At 36.4% G+C, this 13,471-nt stretch overlaps 1 protein-coding gene across 10 annotated transcripts in view; it reads right to left on the bottom strand.

Annotated features, from left to right (window-relative positions):
* Positions 1-2,220: 2,220 nt before the first annotated feature.
* ZFAND6 (zinc finger AN1-type containing 6) overlaps positions 2,221-13,471 on the bottom strand; it is a 56,087-nt gene continuing 44,836 nt past the window's right edge. For 7 of the 10 annotated variants that reach the window (XM_088829588.1, XM_088829580.1, XM_088829585.1 and 4 more), the window contains 5 exons: positions 11,975-12,145; positions 10,644-10,812; positions 9,646-9,746; positions 5,905-6,018; positions 2,221-3,283 (listed from right to left, as the gene is read on the bottom strand). In XM_088829588.1, the coding sequence (XP_088685714.1) occupies positions 3,135-3,283; positions 5,905-6,018; positions 9,646-9,746; positions 10,644-10,812; positions 11,975-12,128 (687 nt within the window). In that variant the 5' untranslated portion in view covers positions 12,129-12,145 and the 3' untranslated portion in view covers positions 2,221-3,134. The remainder of the gene's footprint in view (positions 3,284-5,904; positions 6,019-9,645; positions 9,747-10,643; positions 10,813-11,974; positions 12,146-13,471) is intronic. The other 3 variants (XM_055417940.2, XM_088829587.1, XM_088829586.1) reach the window with 3 other exon arrangements.

Raw genomic sequence — 13,471 nt, forward strand, 5'->3', positions numbered from 1 at the left:
GATGACCTCTTTTGACTTCTTTTTAAGTATCTGGGGCTTTTTCCTAAATAAAAGTTTTAAGGAATAAATCATGTACGTGGGAAAAACATATCAAAACAAGAAAACCATCACCCAGACACCCGACTTTAACATGTGGTCACTTAAAAAATCTTTGTAATTAAGACTGTGGATTTCAGGTACTTCTATTTTCTTGTCTCTAGGGCCCACTAGTTTTGATCACTATTTATACTCCATTGTAAGAATATGTGACATTTTATCCATTCTTCAAAGGGGAATTGAGTAGTTTCTGGATTTTTGCTTTCTGTAAACAAGGCTTAGACAATTGCTGTACATATGCACTGTTCTCTATATGCAGGTTTTTCTGGGGGATACACTTAGAGGAGTAAAATTTGTGGATTAGAGGATGTTCAAAAGGCCAGTTTTAAAAGGTACTAGTTTCCAAACTGTCCTAAGGACTGAACCACTTTTGGTTAATGTCAGCAACCCTTCAAACACTAAATACTGCCAAACACTTTTCAATCTTTGCCAACTGAATGGGTATAAAATAGTATCTTATTGTGGTCTTGATTTGCATTTTAACTTTTCCTGGTTTGTAACTTGGCTTTTCACTTTCTTTGATGGTTTTACCATATGGTATTTTTGGTTTAAAATGCCTCATTTTATAGACAAATTCATCAGTAACACTTACAGTACATGCTTTGTGTCTTAAATAGTCCTTCTACACCCAAGGTTGAAGCAGTAATCATCTTTTTTTGAGAGTTAGAAAATGTTGTGTTTTACCTTTAATTCACGAATTTTTCCCCTGTGGTATGAGATAGGGAGCAATTTTCACCTCTTTTCCATGCTGACGACCAGCTGGGCTAGCTGTCATGATCACAGTCTCCTTCCCTCAATGTGGTTGCTGTATCTCTTATACCCAGTTCATTTCATGAATGGCTTTTTTGGGGCATTTTGGTCTAATCTATTAGGATTCTGTACGACCCTTAATGAATACCATGCTATTTTAATGAACATGGCTTCATGACGAGTCTTTAACATAGAGTAGAAAAATGCACACCTCCCTGATTTTTCTTTATTGAAATGTCTTAGCCTTGGGCTCATCCTTATCTTTTAATTCAGAACCACCTTAACAAGTTTCAGGAGGAACTTGGTGGGACTCTGATAGGGACTGCTTTGAATCTATAGGGCTATTTGGGTACAAAATACATCTTCTTGACATTGTTTGCCTAGCCGCAAACTTCTCTCTCTCCCTACTTTTTCAGGTCTTAGTTATTATCTCTTAATAATGTTTGAAAATTTTTTCTTAAAAGAGGTTTTCAACATACATTGTTAAATTTCCTAGGTACTTGGTGTTAATACTATTATAAAACATGTCCTCCAGTTTTCTGATTGTTACTGATACAAAGAAATGCAACTGGCTTCAGAAAATTAATGTTACACCTACCTCTGTAATGAAACCCTGGTATTTCTGGTACTTTCTCTTTAGACTTGAGTTTTCTACAAAAAAAGAACGTGTAATGTACAAATAGTGTTTCCTACTTTTTATTTCTTATAAAAATTTTTATTCTATTGACTAGGATCGCCAACACAATTTTGAACATAAGCAGTGATAGTGGAAAACCAGCCCTTTGTTTCTGAATTTTAAGGGGTATGAAATTTCCTCTTTCAGGCAGATGCTTGTCTTTTGTTTTACAGATTTACAAAGAAACTATCACCTTAAGGAAATTCCTTTCGAGTCCTAATTTATCAAGAGTTTTTATTATGACTGGGTAGTGTTAAATCCCATTATATACTTTAATTGGATCTACTAAGATAGTCATAATGGTTTTCTCTTGTTTAATATTTACAGATTCCAATGCAAAGTCATCATTACATATGAAAGGAGAATACACATACTAAGATGGAATACACAAGTATTAAGTAAACAAATATAAACTCAAGAAATTTGTATTGTAAAATACTATTTAATCTGTTTTAGAGACTATTCAAGTTTTTAAAAGGCTGGCTGCTAGGTAAGTTTAAAAACCACAGAACAAATGGCTTTTTGGAGATCTTTCTACTCCACAGTTCTCCAGCTCTTCATGTTTGAGTTATGCTCTTTCAGTTTCTCTAATCCTACTAGAAAAAGAAGCTTCTGCTAGATACTAATTCGTTGTGACAGAGTTCAGAACAGAGAAACAAACAAGAGCTAGAAAATATGACACTTTCAACTCACGGGAATGTAAGATCACAGTTTATCATCGTTAAGTATCAGTCACAGATAGATGTGAGAGCTCATCTCACAAAATCAGTAAAGCAGAAAACTAAAGGACCAGAAGTCAAAATGAACTAACAGCAAGAGCAACTGAGAAAAAGTAACACAAGGGAACATTTCGGTTTTCCTTTTTATTTAATCAAAGACTGTGGATAAACATAAATACAGCACAATTACTTCAGATCATTCTTCATATTTGTATACACACAGACCGATGAACATCATCTGAAAGAAACCTGCAGTCAGCAATGAAATGCGTACAGCTTTTCCTTCCCTCGCTCAAAAAAACTTAAAAACACACAAACTCAGAATCTCATCAGCACACACTCTCCTGTGACAAATGATTCAGACATAAATAGTGGGTGCAAAGAAACTATATGCTAACATACGTATAACCTTTGTTAAGGAAAAACAGAAGCAGCCATAATGATTAAGATACATTCAGTTACTGATAACTAGCTGTGCCCTAAAGGACATTATCAAAACAGAAATCGTGCTGCAGAGAAAAGCTATATATACATACACAATGAGAAAATAAACTGCAAGATTAAAGCATGCATGTTTAATACTGGGAAAAATCACAGCCCTCCAAAATTTCTCCACATTTGTTATAAAAGCCCTCTGCACTCAACTAAAATTAAAATGATCTTAAAAGGATAATACTCGTAAAGTTTACTTTTTTCAGCCACAGAAATTGCAATGGAAATAAATGTTCAGAGTCATTTTCAAAACAAAAACAAAAATCTATTCTTCTGATGACATGTATGATTAAAGGTCTATGCAAGATACACTGCTCTACATTCCCAATGACTAGGAAAAAAAACCTCAAGTCAGTTTTTAGTTTGCAGATGGTCAAAGGATTTTGTATTCCATCAGGAGTTCAAATCTTCTGGATCTTTTCACCAACAACTACTGGATTTTCTTTTCTGATTTTCTCAGCAGCATCAGCTTTGTAATTGTAAGAGCAATTGTGTACATCTGAGTAACGGTGTACACCACAGTAAACATTTCCACACCGGCATTCAAACCCTGAAAATGGATTAATACATGTATGTGAGTTGAGTGCAAGGTCTAAATATTAAACTCTCTACATAATTAATGTTAAAAAGATCATGTCTTTAGGGCAGCAATCTAAAGAATCATTCCAAACTAGTAGTTGCACAACCTAGTACACTCTCAAATTCACCAGCTGATGGCTTCAGTTTTTGTTACCACCTACAAACACAGGTCTGTGCCAGCCTAAGTCACAGCGACTTCTCTGAGCTCAAGTTTCTTCACCTGAAACACAACCTCTTCCTATCAAAAACAGGACTGATAAACTGAAAATGTAAGACATTTCTCAAATACTACAATGTGAAAAAATAAGCATACTGTCAGAAGACAACCTTAAGATTTAGTTAAGAAATATGAAACTTTGGACAGAACTGTTAACAAATAAACAGTACACTAGCTCTCCTTGGCCAATCTCCAATTGAGACGTGAACTGTAATCTGGCTCAGTGACTAAGAGCATGAGATCCAATTGCAGTTGCCTAAATGGCAACCCACTCCAGTGTTCTTGCCTGGAGAATCCCAGGGACCGCGGAGCCTGGTCGGCTGACGTCTATGGGGTCACACAGAGTCGGCCACGACTGAAGCGACTTAGCAAGCATGAATCTATTTACTAACAAAGGCAAATTACCAAGCCTCCCGGAACCCCAGTCTCTGCACCTCCAATTCTGGAAGTCAGTTATAGTAAGAATTAAACGAGGAAGTATTACCTGCCTAACACAGTGAACATGCAATAAATGCTACTTATTTTAGGGAAATGCCCCAAGAACTGAAGCCAAAAGACAGAAATAAGCAGGGTGAATAGTCTTTAAATAAAACTAGTCCTGCAACCCTAAAAAGGATTTTACTGTATGATGGAATTGTTAGAACACAGGAATCAATATTTTAAATGCTGACATTTAATGCAAACCTCCATTACCACATTTTTTTAAAACTTCCAAAGATGTTCTGTAACTTCATAACATTTTATTTAAAAAATTTTATTATTATTATTTTGGCTGCACTACACATCTTGTGGGATCTTAGTTCCCCAGTCAGGGATTGAACCCAGGAATCAAAGTGTGCAGTCCTAACTCCTGGATCACCAGGAAGTCTCCAGTGACTTCGTAATAAGGAATGAAAAATGAAGCCAAAAGTAACATCAGACTAACAAGAGTGGACAAGATAGAAATTACTAAGTCGCAGCCTTCTATTCATGAAGTCTAAGTTTCTGAGATTTAGAAAGACAGTATTTGATACTATACATATATATTATATAGTATATATATACACACACACTTTAAAATGCCTTATTTGCTCATGTTTGTATTCTTTAAATAAATACACTTGCCAAGGCATGCTGCTGCTGCTGCTAAGTCGCTTTAGTCGTGTCCGACTCTGCGCGACCCCATAGACGGAAGCCCACCAGGCTCCCCCATCCCTGGGATTCTCCAGGCAAGAACACTGGAGTAGGTTGCCATTTCCTTCTCCAATGCATGAAAGAGAAAAGTGAAAGTGAAGGCGCTCAGTCGTGTCTGACTCTTCGCGACCCCATGGACTGCCAAGGCATGAGCCAGTCTTAAAACATCTTTGATATGACTATAAATCTCCTTTCCTCTTTTATCTATTCCTTAGCCACATAACCTTCCTAAAACATAATTTTGCTCAAAATCCTATCTATTCTTAAGTCAGTTTCTTAGGCAGAGTATTCAGCAGAATGCTGAATTATAGTAAACAATAAATGGAAACTATTTATAGCTGCCACTCTTCCCCATCAGTTAACCACAGCACACACCATCAGCCTCATCTGATGGGTCTCAAACACCCTTCTGCAGATAGTTTGTGCTACATTCCCTATTTATGGTCCCTAACCATGCCCTATTCTTTCCTTTCTCTGAGTTTTCATTCAAGCTATCTTTTTTTCTGCCTGAAATGCTCCTATGTCCATCAGTTATAAGTCCTACTCATTTTTCAGGACCCAGCTGAAACATCCTACCTTCTGGATTCTTTGAGGGGCCTCTGCTCCTCTCCTATGAATTATCAATAATTACGCACATCTCTGAACTCCCAAAGCAATATACTTGACTACATGTAAACATACTTTCTTTGCCAATTAGCCAAGTAGTATTTCGAACATTTTTCCCCTCTCTTAATACCATCTAATATCTCTGTCACAGCAGTCAGCATGTACTGATTATTTATTGGGTGTCAGGACAGGTCTGTCACCTTACATGTATGAACTCTGTGAGCCCGTACCACCAACCAATGACTGGCCGTTTTACACACGGCTCACCAAGTACTTAAACACCCTCTCTCACACAACAATTTCTGGCTCTCTAAAGGCAGGAGCCACACCCCTGCCCTTTCACAGAACCTGGCACACTGACTTTACTTGTCTAACATTCTCAAATGCAGCTAAAACGAATTTTAAAAGAAAAGCTACTCATTTCACTATTAGGTATGTAATTAAAGCTACTTTTACTTAAAAAAATTCAGGAGGTGAAGCATATCCATTATTAACTCATATGGAAACAGAAATAATCTTAATTGAAGCCATTAATAGTAAGTCAAGCATTATCTTAAAAAGAATTTTAATTTAAACCTTGTGACTCAGGCCCTTACCAGTAAGTCCCACTTTCTTTCTGCACATGAAACAGCGATTCTTTTTCTGTTTTGGTTTTTCAAGAGACTTGCTTTGCTCTTCAGATGCCTGCTGTGCCGTTTCTGATACTGAAGCTGATAAAAATATTAAGGTAGTGAAATTTAATTGTGCAATGAGATTCTTATTTGAGGTGGCTGCTACCCCCACCTGTCCCCACTGATCTGTTTATTCAGAGGATAACTGAGTGTTTATTTATTAGCATGGAAATATGCCCACAATTAGGTTACAAAGTAGTTTATATAATATGACCCCTTTTTGTTAAATGCATATATGTATGTTAAGTATGTATGTATACACAGATGCAGAAAAGCTAAACTATACATTGAGATGTTAACAATAACTCTAGAAAGTGCTATATTTTCAAAATTTTCTGATAATTATGTATTTGACCCATAAAAAACATACAACACACAAACACTACTTGGGTATTCTAAGGCAGAAAGAAAGAAAATGTGTAAAAAAATGGTCACATGCAAACTTCTAAATATTGCTGAGTCAGAACTACGTAGATTTCAGAGAGTACAAGGGAAAGAAATCCTAAAACCAAGATTCAGTGGAATACTAAGTATGTTCAAAATGCTCAGAATATTTCATATAAAACCTTTAAAATATGGGGAATAAGATATATTGATTAAAAGATTACAATTAAGATAGTAAATTAAGTAGTGAAACCAAGGCCATCTGCACCAAAATTCAGGTCAAATTATTGACCCTACACCGCTAACTTATGGGTTTAATAAACTGGAAACCTGTCATTCCTAACTGATACACATTCCTCACTGTATACGTGAGATACTGCTGTTGATTAAATCACAAGGCATAATTAAAAGAGAAAGATGTTTTAATATAGTAAATTCTCAATTAAACATGAAATTCTTCAGAGCCATGAGGACCAAATGGAAGCAGTACCACCCACCTATCCTGATTATGAGCAAAATACCTACAGAGAAAAAAGCTGTTTTTCAAGGACACCACTCTGAAAACTCCAATAACAATGTTAGGGAATTCTGATTTAGGCACACAGCAGCTACTCGTGTGCCTTCTTCCATCTGGGATGATTTTCCTATCTAATAAATTCTGCTTGAGGGATACAAGTGGAACAATAAGGAAGAGAGAGAACAGATACCTGGGCGAGTCACCAAACCAGCTGACCCTACCCCGGGAACTGAGGGGGGCTGGAGCTGGCAGCAGGAACACACACACAGACAGCCTACTCTAGGAAGCACCACAGCTGTCTAGTGGAAAGAATAATGGTCTGGAGTCAGGTGCCTAGGTCCTAGTTCCAGCTCAAATGACTATAGCACTTGAGTGAAAGACATCTTTTCTTTTTGTCCATCTGTTAAGTAGATGGAAAAAATATTTTCTGCATTTATTCCTATCAAATAGGGAAATCACAGGTATATTGTGTGTCATGAGTGTGTGTATCTGTGTAGATACACAATTGTATGCGGGTTTATAATAACACATTTTCAATTCAACAGTATAAGAAAGACTTTTTTTTTTTTTAACTAGCCTAAGAGATTTTACACATGGAAAATTAACCCTCTCAAACTCATATGAAACTTATACCTGATTGTTCAATGATTCTGTTATACTCAAGTTATGAATGCTAAGTTCTTGAAAGGAACTTAAGTTAATACTGGTTTAACTTAAGTCACTGAAATTACATGTGAGAAAAAAAGGAGTCTATACAATTAAAAACCCCACTATTTAAAACCTCAAAAGTGGTACAGAACGTGCTTGCAAATGCAGGAGATATAAGAGACATGGGTTCGATTCCTTGTCAGGAAGATCTCCTGGAGGAGAGCATGGCAACTCAGGCCAGTATTCTTTCCTGGAGAATCCTATAGACAGAGAGCCTGGCAGGCTACAGTCCATGGGGTCACAAAGAGTTGGACACAACTGAAGCGACTGAGCACGCACAATTTCTCCTAACATAGCATCAAGACCATCTTTTGCATTAATGTACTCAGCACTAGGCAAGGAAAACTGTTATTATTATCCATATACCATAAATGTGTCTTCGTATTATAACAGTTAACCAACTTAAAATTTTTTGTCAAACTTGTAAAACAATCACTGTTTTATTCTTGAGCAGCATATATTTCCCCACTATCAACATTCTAAAATTTGTTCAACTTTAAGAGGTAAATAACACCTTCATGGTTAGCAGCCTGTTTTCATTCTTCCATCCTTAGCTCTCTCTGGCAACTGCCAAGCAACCCGTTTCTCAATTCTCTGCATCTGGGGCCTGAAAGTAACCAGGATACAGATAATGTATCCTCTCCCCAGTGCATGCAGACTTGGTACCCTACCTGCCCTTCTCCATTCTGCCTCTCATCTTCCAACCTGGGCCAAGGACTTCCAAACCTCAGACGGAAGACTGCTCATACATTTAAACACCCATTTACCCATCCACTACCTCCAATGAGTCTTTAAGTTTTGAAGTGTGACCACTTCCAATTTGCTCTAAAATCTTGTCTCACCATCACTTCTTTCAACCTCCCTGTTGAGAACAAACACATCATTGCCGTTTCAACTGTCATCCAATTGAAAGCTTTAACATCACCCTTGTCTTATTTCCCATGTTTGATGGATAACTAAACTTTGGGAATTTTTCTATTTCTGCTTTAAAAAATATCCTTTGTCTCTGCCCATCCTTTTCTATTTAACTAAAAATAAAAATTATTCACTTATAATAATCATGAATATTTACAATATTCATAATTGCATGGAATATTTATGCTGATCAGACAGCTACATTTTCTTTCTACAGCAAAATGTGTAAGGAGGCAAATTATGCCAATCATTTGTTGGGTATGAAATCAGAGGAAGGGGAATTACCTAGCTTAACTAAATTTAAACTTTAGCAAACTTCAGCTAAGATTGCCAGATATATCCGTTGTCACCCTGTGAACACCATGTTCAGTGGAAGGCTTCAATGGGTATGGCATCGTGTCCATTTAAATCATGTCACAGGTCAAAGGACACACAGCTCATCTTCGGGCTTCTTTCCTGAGTATCCTCCTCAATTAATACATCGTTTCCACACACTAGCAGAATATAATTAACCAAGCACAGATTTTTCACATATCCGAAATGCCTCCTCTACTAGCTCTGCCCACTAAGAAAGCCTTCATACACATATTCCAGTCTTCCTAGATCCACTTCATTTTGGTTCACATAATGGGGATACGAAGAGTATGGGCAAGAACTTGAGATGCCATGCTATAAATAAGAGTAACTGAGCATGACTGCTGTGCTGGAAGTCACACGTGGGGAAAGGGGGGGTCACTGCCAGTCAAAGTAAATAGATAATCCAAGTCCAAAGCAAGAGATTCCTCTTAAACCAGCAGCCCCAGTTCATGGGAAAGGAAAGAACATTTAGGTTAAAACAGACAAAACAGTAAAAGAGAACAGTATAACACAACCACTCATTCAATTTATTTCTCAAACAAAACAGATTTTTAAATTTCTATGTTGATGCTGATGACCTAATTACATGTAAGTGGAAAGGGCTCCCTACAATTCAGTCAATTAAATACTTAAGAATGTAAAACACCCTGCTCATAAAGAAAACGAATATAAAAAATATGTATCAGGCAGGTAATTTATAAAACACATGCTTCTAGGAGAGTGCCTGGCTAGGAATACTCAGATGTTAAATAAATGACCAAACATGTGCTAGATCATGTGCAAACCTTGCAGGTCTTCTGTTTCAGGTATTGCTTTGTCCACAGATGTACTGTCCACTTGGGAAGACGCTACAGATTCTGATAAAAGTGACTGATTTGACACAGGGCTAGAAAAGCAAAAATATTTAGATTTTAAAAGATGATCTCTATTCATTACTATAAACTAAGTAATTAATAAGTAAGAGTTCAACATATCTAAGCAGATCATTAAGACAGGAATTAACCAGAAATGCTTTTTTTAAAAAATAACTTCTACAGAACTACAGAATTTTGAAACTTGAGACCAATTTGGACCAGAAATTTTTTGATTTTGAAATAAAGCAATAGTACGTGTCTACTGTGTATGAATTCACTAAATGAACACTAATATGATAAAGACATGCTTCAAGAACCCTAACACAAATTTGTATATGATGTACTGATGGACACAGGAGAAATGGAAAAAGGAACTTCAGAGAAGAAACTTAGTATATGTTTCCTAACAGCAGAATGAAACAAATATTTCTGTGTTTCCAGCTTCTAAAAGACTTCAGTTAAAAACAAAATACACTACAATACAAATAGATATCAGGACGATATCATGATATTGAACGGAACAGGATCACAAGATATTAAACAGAGAACCTGTGACAAGACCGTTTTTTAATACAAAGCACTAGTATTTGCATCAAAGGGCTATGACTAGAAGAACTTAACATGCTTCAAAAGGACTTCAGGGGTTGGTCAGGATACATTATGAAGAAAAATGAAGAAAAAAAGCTGTCTGAAAAACAAAATCTTTTCACTACATTTTAAGACAACTCCCTACTCTCACCATCATGTAATACCAATAAAAAGATTTTTTTGACTAGTCAGTGATAATAATGAGACAGATACAATTTTCTGCTAGTTAATCCTAAAGTGACTTTAAATAGTTTTCCTTAAATAACAGAACTGACCAGATACATAAAAAATGCCTTACTTTTCGATAGCTCTCTGGTCACAGTTTAGAGGCGGCCTCTTACCTTGGCTGCATAGATGAAGCTGTTGAGTCTAGTGCTGACTGAGCCTCTGGGACACTACCTTCTGTGCACTGGACTGGTAAGGACTCAGACAGACTTGTGACAGAAGGCGCTGCAACAGGACCACACCGCACATTAGTGACTCTGTGCCCTGGGCGGGCCGGCACCTTATCTAAAAAACCAAGACCAGTTTCCCACGAAATACAGTACATGGGTTTTGTTTTACTATGCAATATGCCAGTTCATTACTTGAACTAAAAGTTTTCAATAATTTTCCTATGAAAAGGATGCTAATTTTACCACATACAAAATATACAGTCAAGACCTAAACTACTATTTTTTAGGATTATCGCCCAAACTCTTTAATTCATAAATGTCTTCCAAGTAATACTGCACAATGAGATCTTTAAAATAAAAAAGAATTCAGTAGTAAGGCAAATGTAAGTTCAGAATTAAAATCTGCACTCAGGTTATATTATTTTACCTGTTCTTCATAAGGCAAAAATGTAGATAATGATTTTACAAAACAACATAGTAACTTATATTCACTTGATTTTAGCCTCAAGAAAATCTAAAGAAGTCTGGCTTGAACAGGAAGCAATGATGAAATAGACTCCACAAACAATTTTAAATGAAATAAGTAACAGCCTGCACTTTTATTAACCACAGAAACCTACATATTCAGGCATTAACCTATATGAGAACTATCCTAGATCAGTAAAGCTCATGTTCAAAATCCCTTTTTACACAATCACTGAAGCAAAAGCTATGTCAATTCCAGGAGAATCCTCTGACATAAAAATGCATAAAGAACTCAAGTGAACTGGGGATGAACAAACACCCTTTTCTCTGAGTCAAACTGCCCCACCTCTCCTTCCTATGCAGAATGGAGGAAGGTTTTCTCTGAAGTCATCTGTGGCTTCCAAATACATATCTGGAACTCTCTCCTCCTACAACTACCTTGGCCTCTGAAGTCATCCCAGAGAAAAGAACCAAGGTCCTCATAAAGCCCCCACTCCTTCAGAGCTTATTTTCCAAGACAGCGCTACATACTTGGAGTGTGCATCTATTTTATTAATTAGTAAGAGATCTCGACCACAGCACGTAAGACTGAGATGGATCGACAGTAGTTCTTCTCAATGAGTGGAGATATTCCTCTTTCTCTTGCCCTACCACTGATCATTACAATATGCAATGAGACATTTTCCTGATGTAAATGTAGTAATGCAAGTACAGTGTGAAAGCAGGAAGAGGTGCTGTGTATCCTATGCTATTCAGGTGTATCTCAGTTATGAACAGCGCTGTGTTTTACTTACCAGGTAAGAACTACTTACCAGGTGGACTTATTCTACCATTACTACTATTCTGTCTTTGAAGATGTTCTTTATAGCACACTGAACACATGCCATTCGTACGAGGGTTTCCATAAAATCCGCAGCCAGTGGAACAAAGCATAGGCACTTGGCTGTGATTAGTTTCTTGAGCCATGTTCCTCTGTTGCACACCTGAAATTTACACAGAATGAGCAGAGAACTCTGATACATACTACAATCACATATACCCAAATCTGCTTTATGTAATAAAGGAAAATGTACATATACTCCTCCCCAAACCACTCTACAGCTGTCTGGTGTAGAGAGAGGAAAAAAAAATATCAAAAGGATACAAAAACTGCACTTTTATCTCTGAGCCTCACTGTACAAGAAGAGGATTGTATTGGCTCAAACAATGTTAAGAACTAGAGAAAGGTATCTGATCTAAAGATTCCACACCATCAGAATGTTAAGAAAAATCTTTTAAGTCTAGTTCAGCTTGGGCACCTAGGAATGAGAAATACAGTTTGCTCTTTGTTGTATTAGTAAGGCCAAATCATTTAACTTTTGCTTTAAAATTTCATGTTTTAACTTGCATAATATTTTCTGCTTAAAAAGCATTTAACATAATAGCAATGCTGGTGAAGATGTGGAAAAATAGTACACTGGTAAAATAAGAAACTGAGTCAGTCATTTTAGAAAGCTACATTGACAATTCATCTTAAGAGCCTTGTGAAAGATTGCCCTTTTGAACCCAGCATCTCCTTTAACAGAATAACTTGGGTAGAATCAGAAAAAAACTATAAATACATATGTATATATACACACATATACACAAAGCATGTATTTCACAGCTTATTTATAATGCTGACAAACCTATTAATCATCAATAAAGATCAGAAAGAATAAATCTAAGGATGGGAAAGCTAACAGATTTTCTTTTTTTTCTGATGTGTATCTTCTCTGTACTTTTCAAATCCTCTTAAATGAAGATACTACTATATAATTGGGGACAAAATATTTAAAGTACTTAAAATTTAAAAACTAACAGGCAGAGGAATTGTTTGGGAACCACAGGCAATAATCAATTACAGCAGACAGAAGAAACCTGTGTGCCATTTCTCCCATAGAGCACGCGGTTCTTTGGCATGAATAACGTGACAGAAGGTAATAACAGGTTCTATCTTATTAAAGACAACAACAACAACAAAAAGCCTCCCAAATGAAATGAAGGTTACTCCAAAATGGGTGTAGGTGTCTTTACAGAGGAGCCTATGTTCAAACATCATAAATGATAAGACTAACAATGAAGGACAGTGTTTTGCCACTGAAGTTTTCTCGAATTTATAAACAATGAAAGAAACCTTCACTGTTTACCACTAATAGTTTTTTTTTTTCACCTAAATTATTTGCAAACATTGTTGTGGATTGAGGGGTGAATGGGGTGGATTTAATGCAAATTTCAGAACCAAGAGCAATAATGCATTTGACTGGATTATAAAACAAAGCAGGTTTAGG

The sequence above is a fragment of the Moschus berezovskii genome, chromosome 21, assembly GCF_049115385.1.
Source record: "Moschus berezovskii isolate FMDL1 chromosome 21, NW_MosBer_1.0, whole genome shotgun sequence".
Taxonomy (NCBI): domain Eukaryota; kingdom Metazoa; phylum Chordata; class Mammalia; order Artiodactyla; family Moschidae; genus Moschus; species Moschus berezovskii.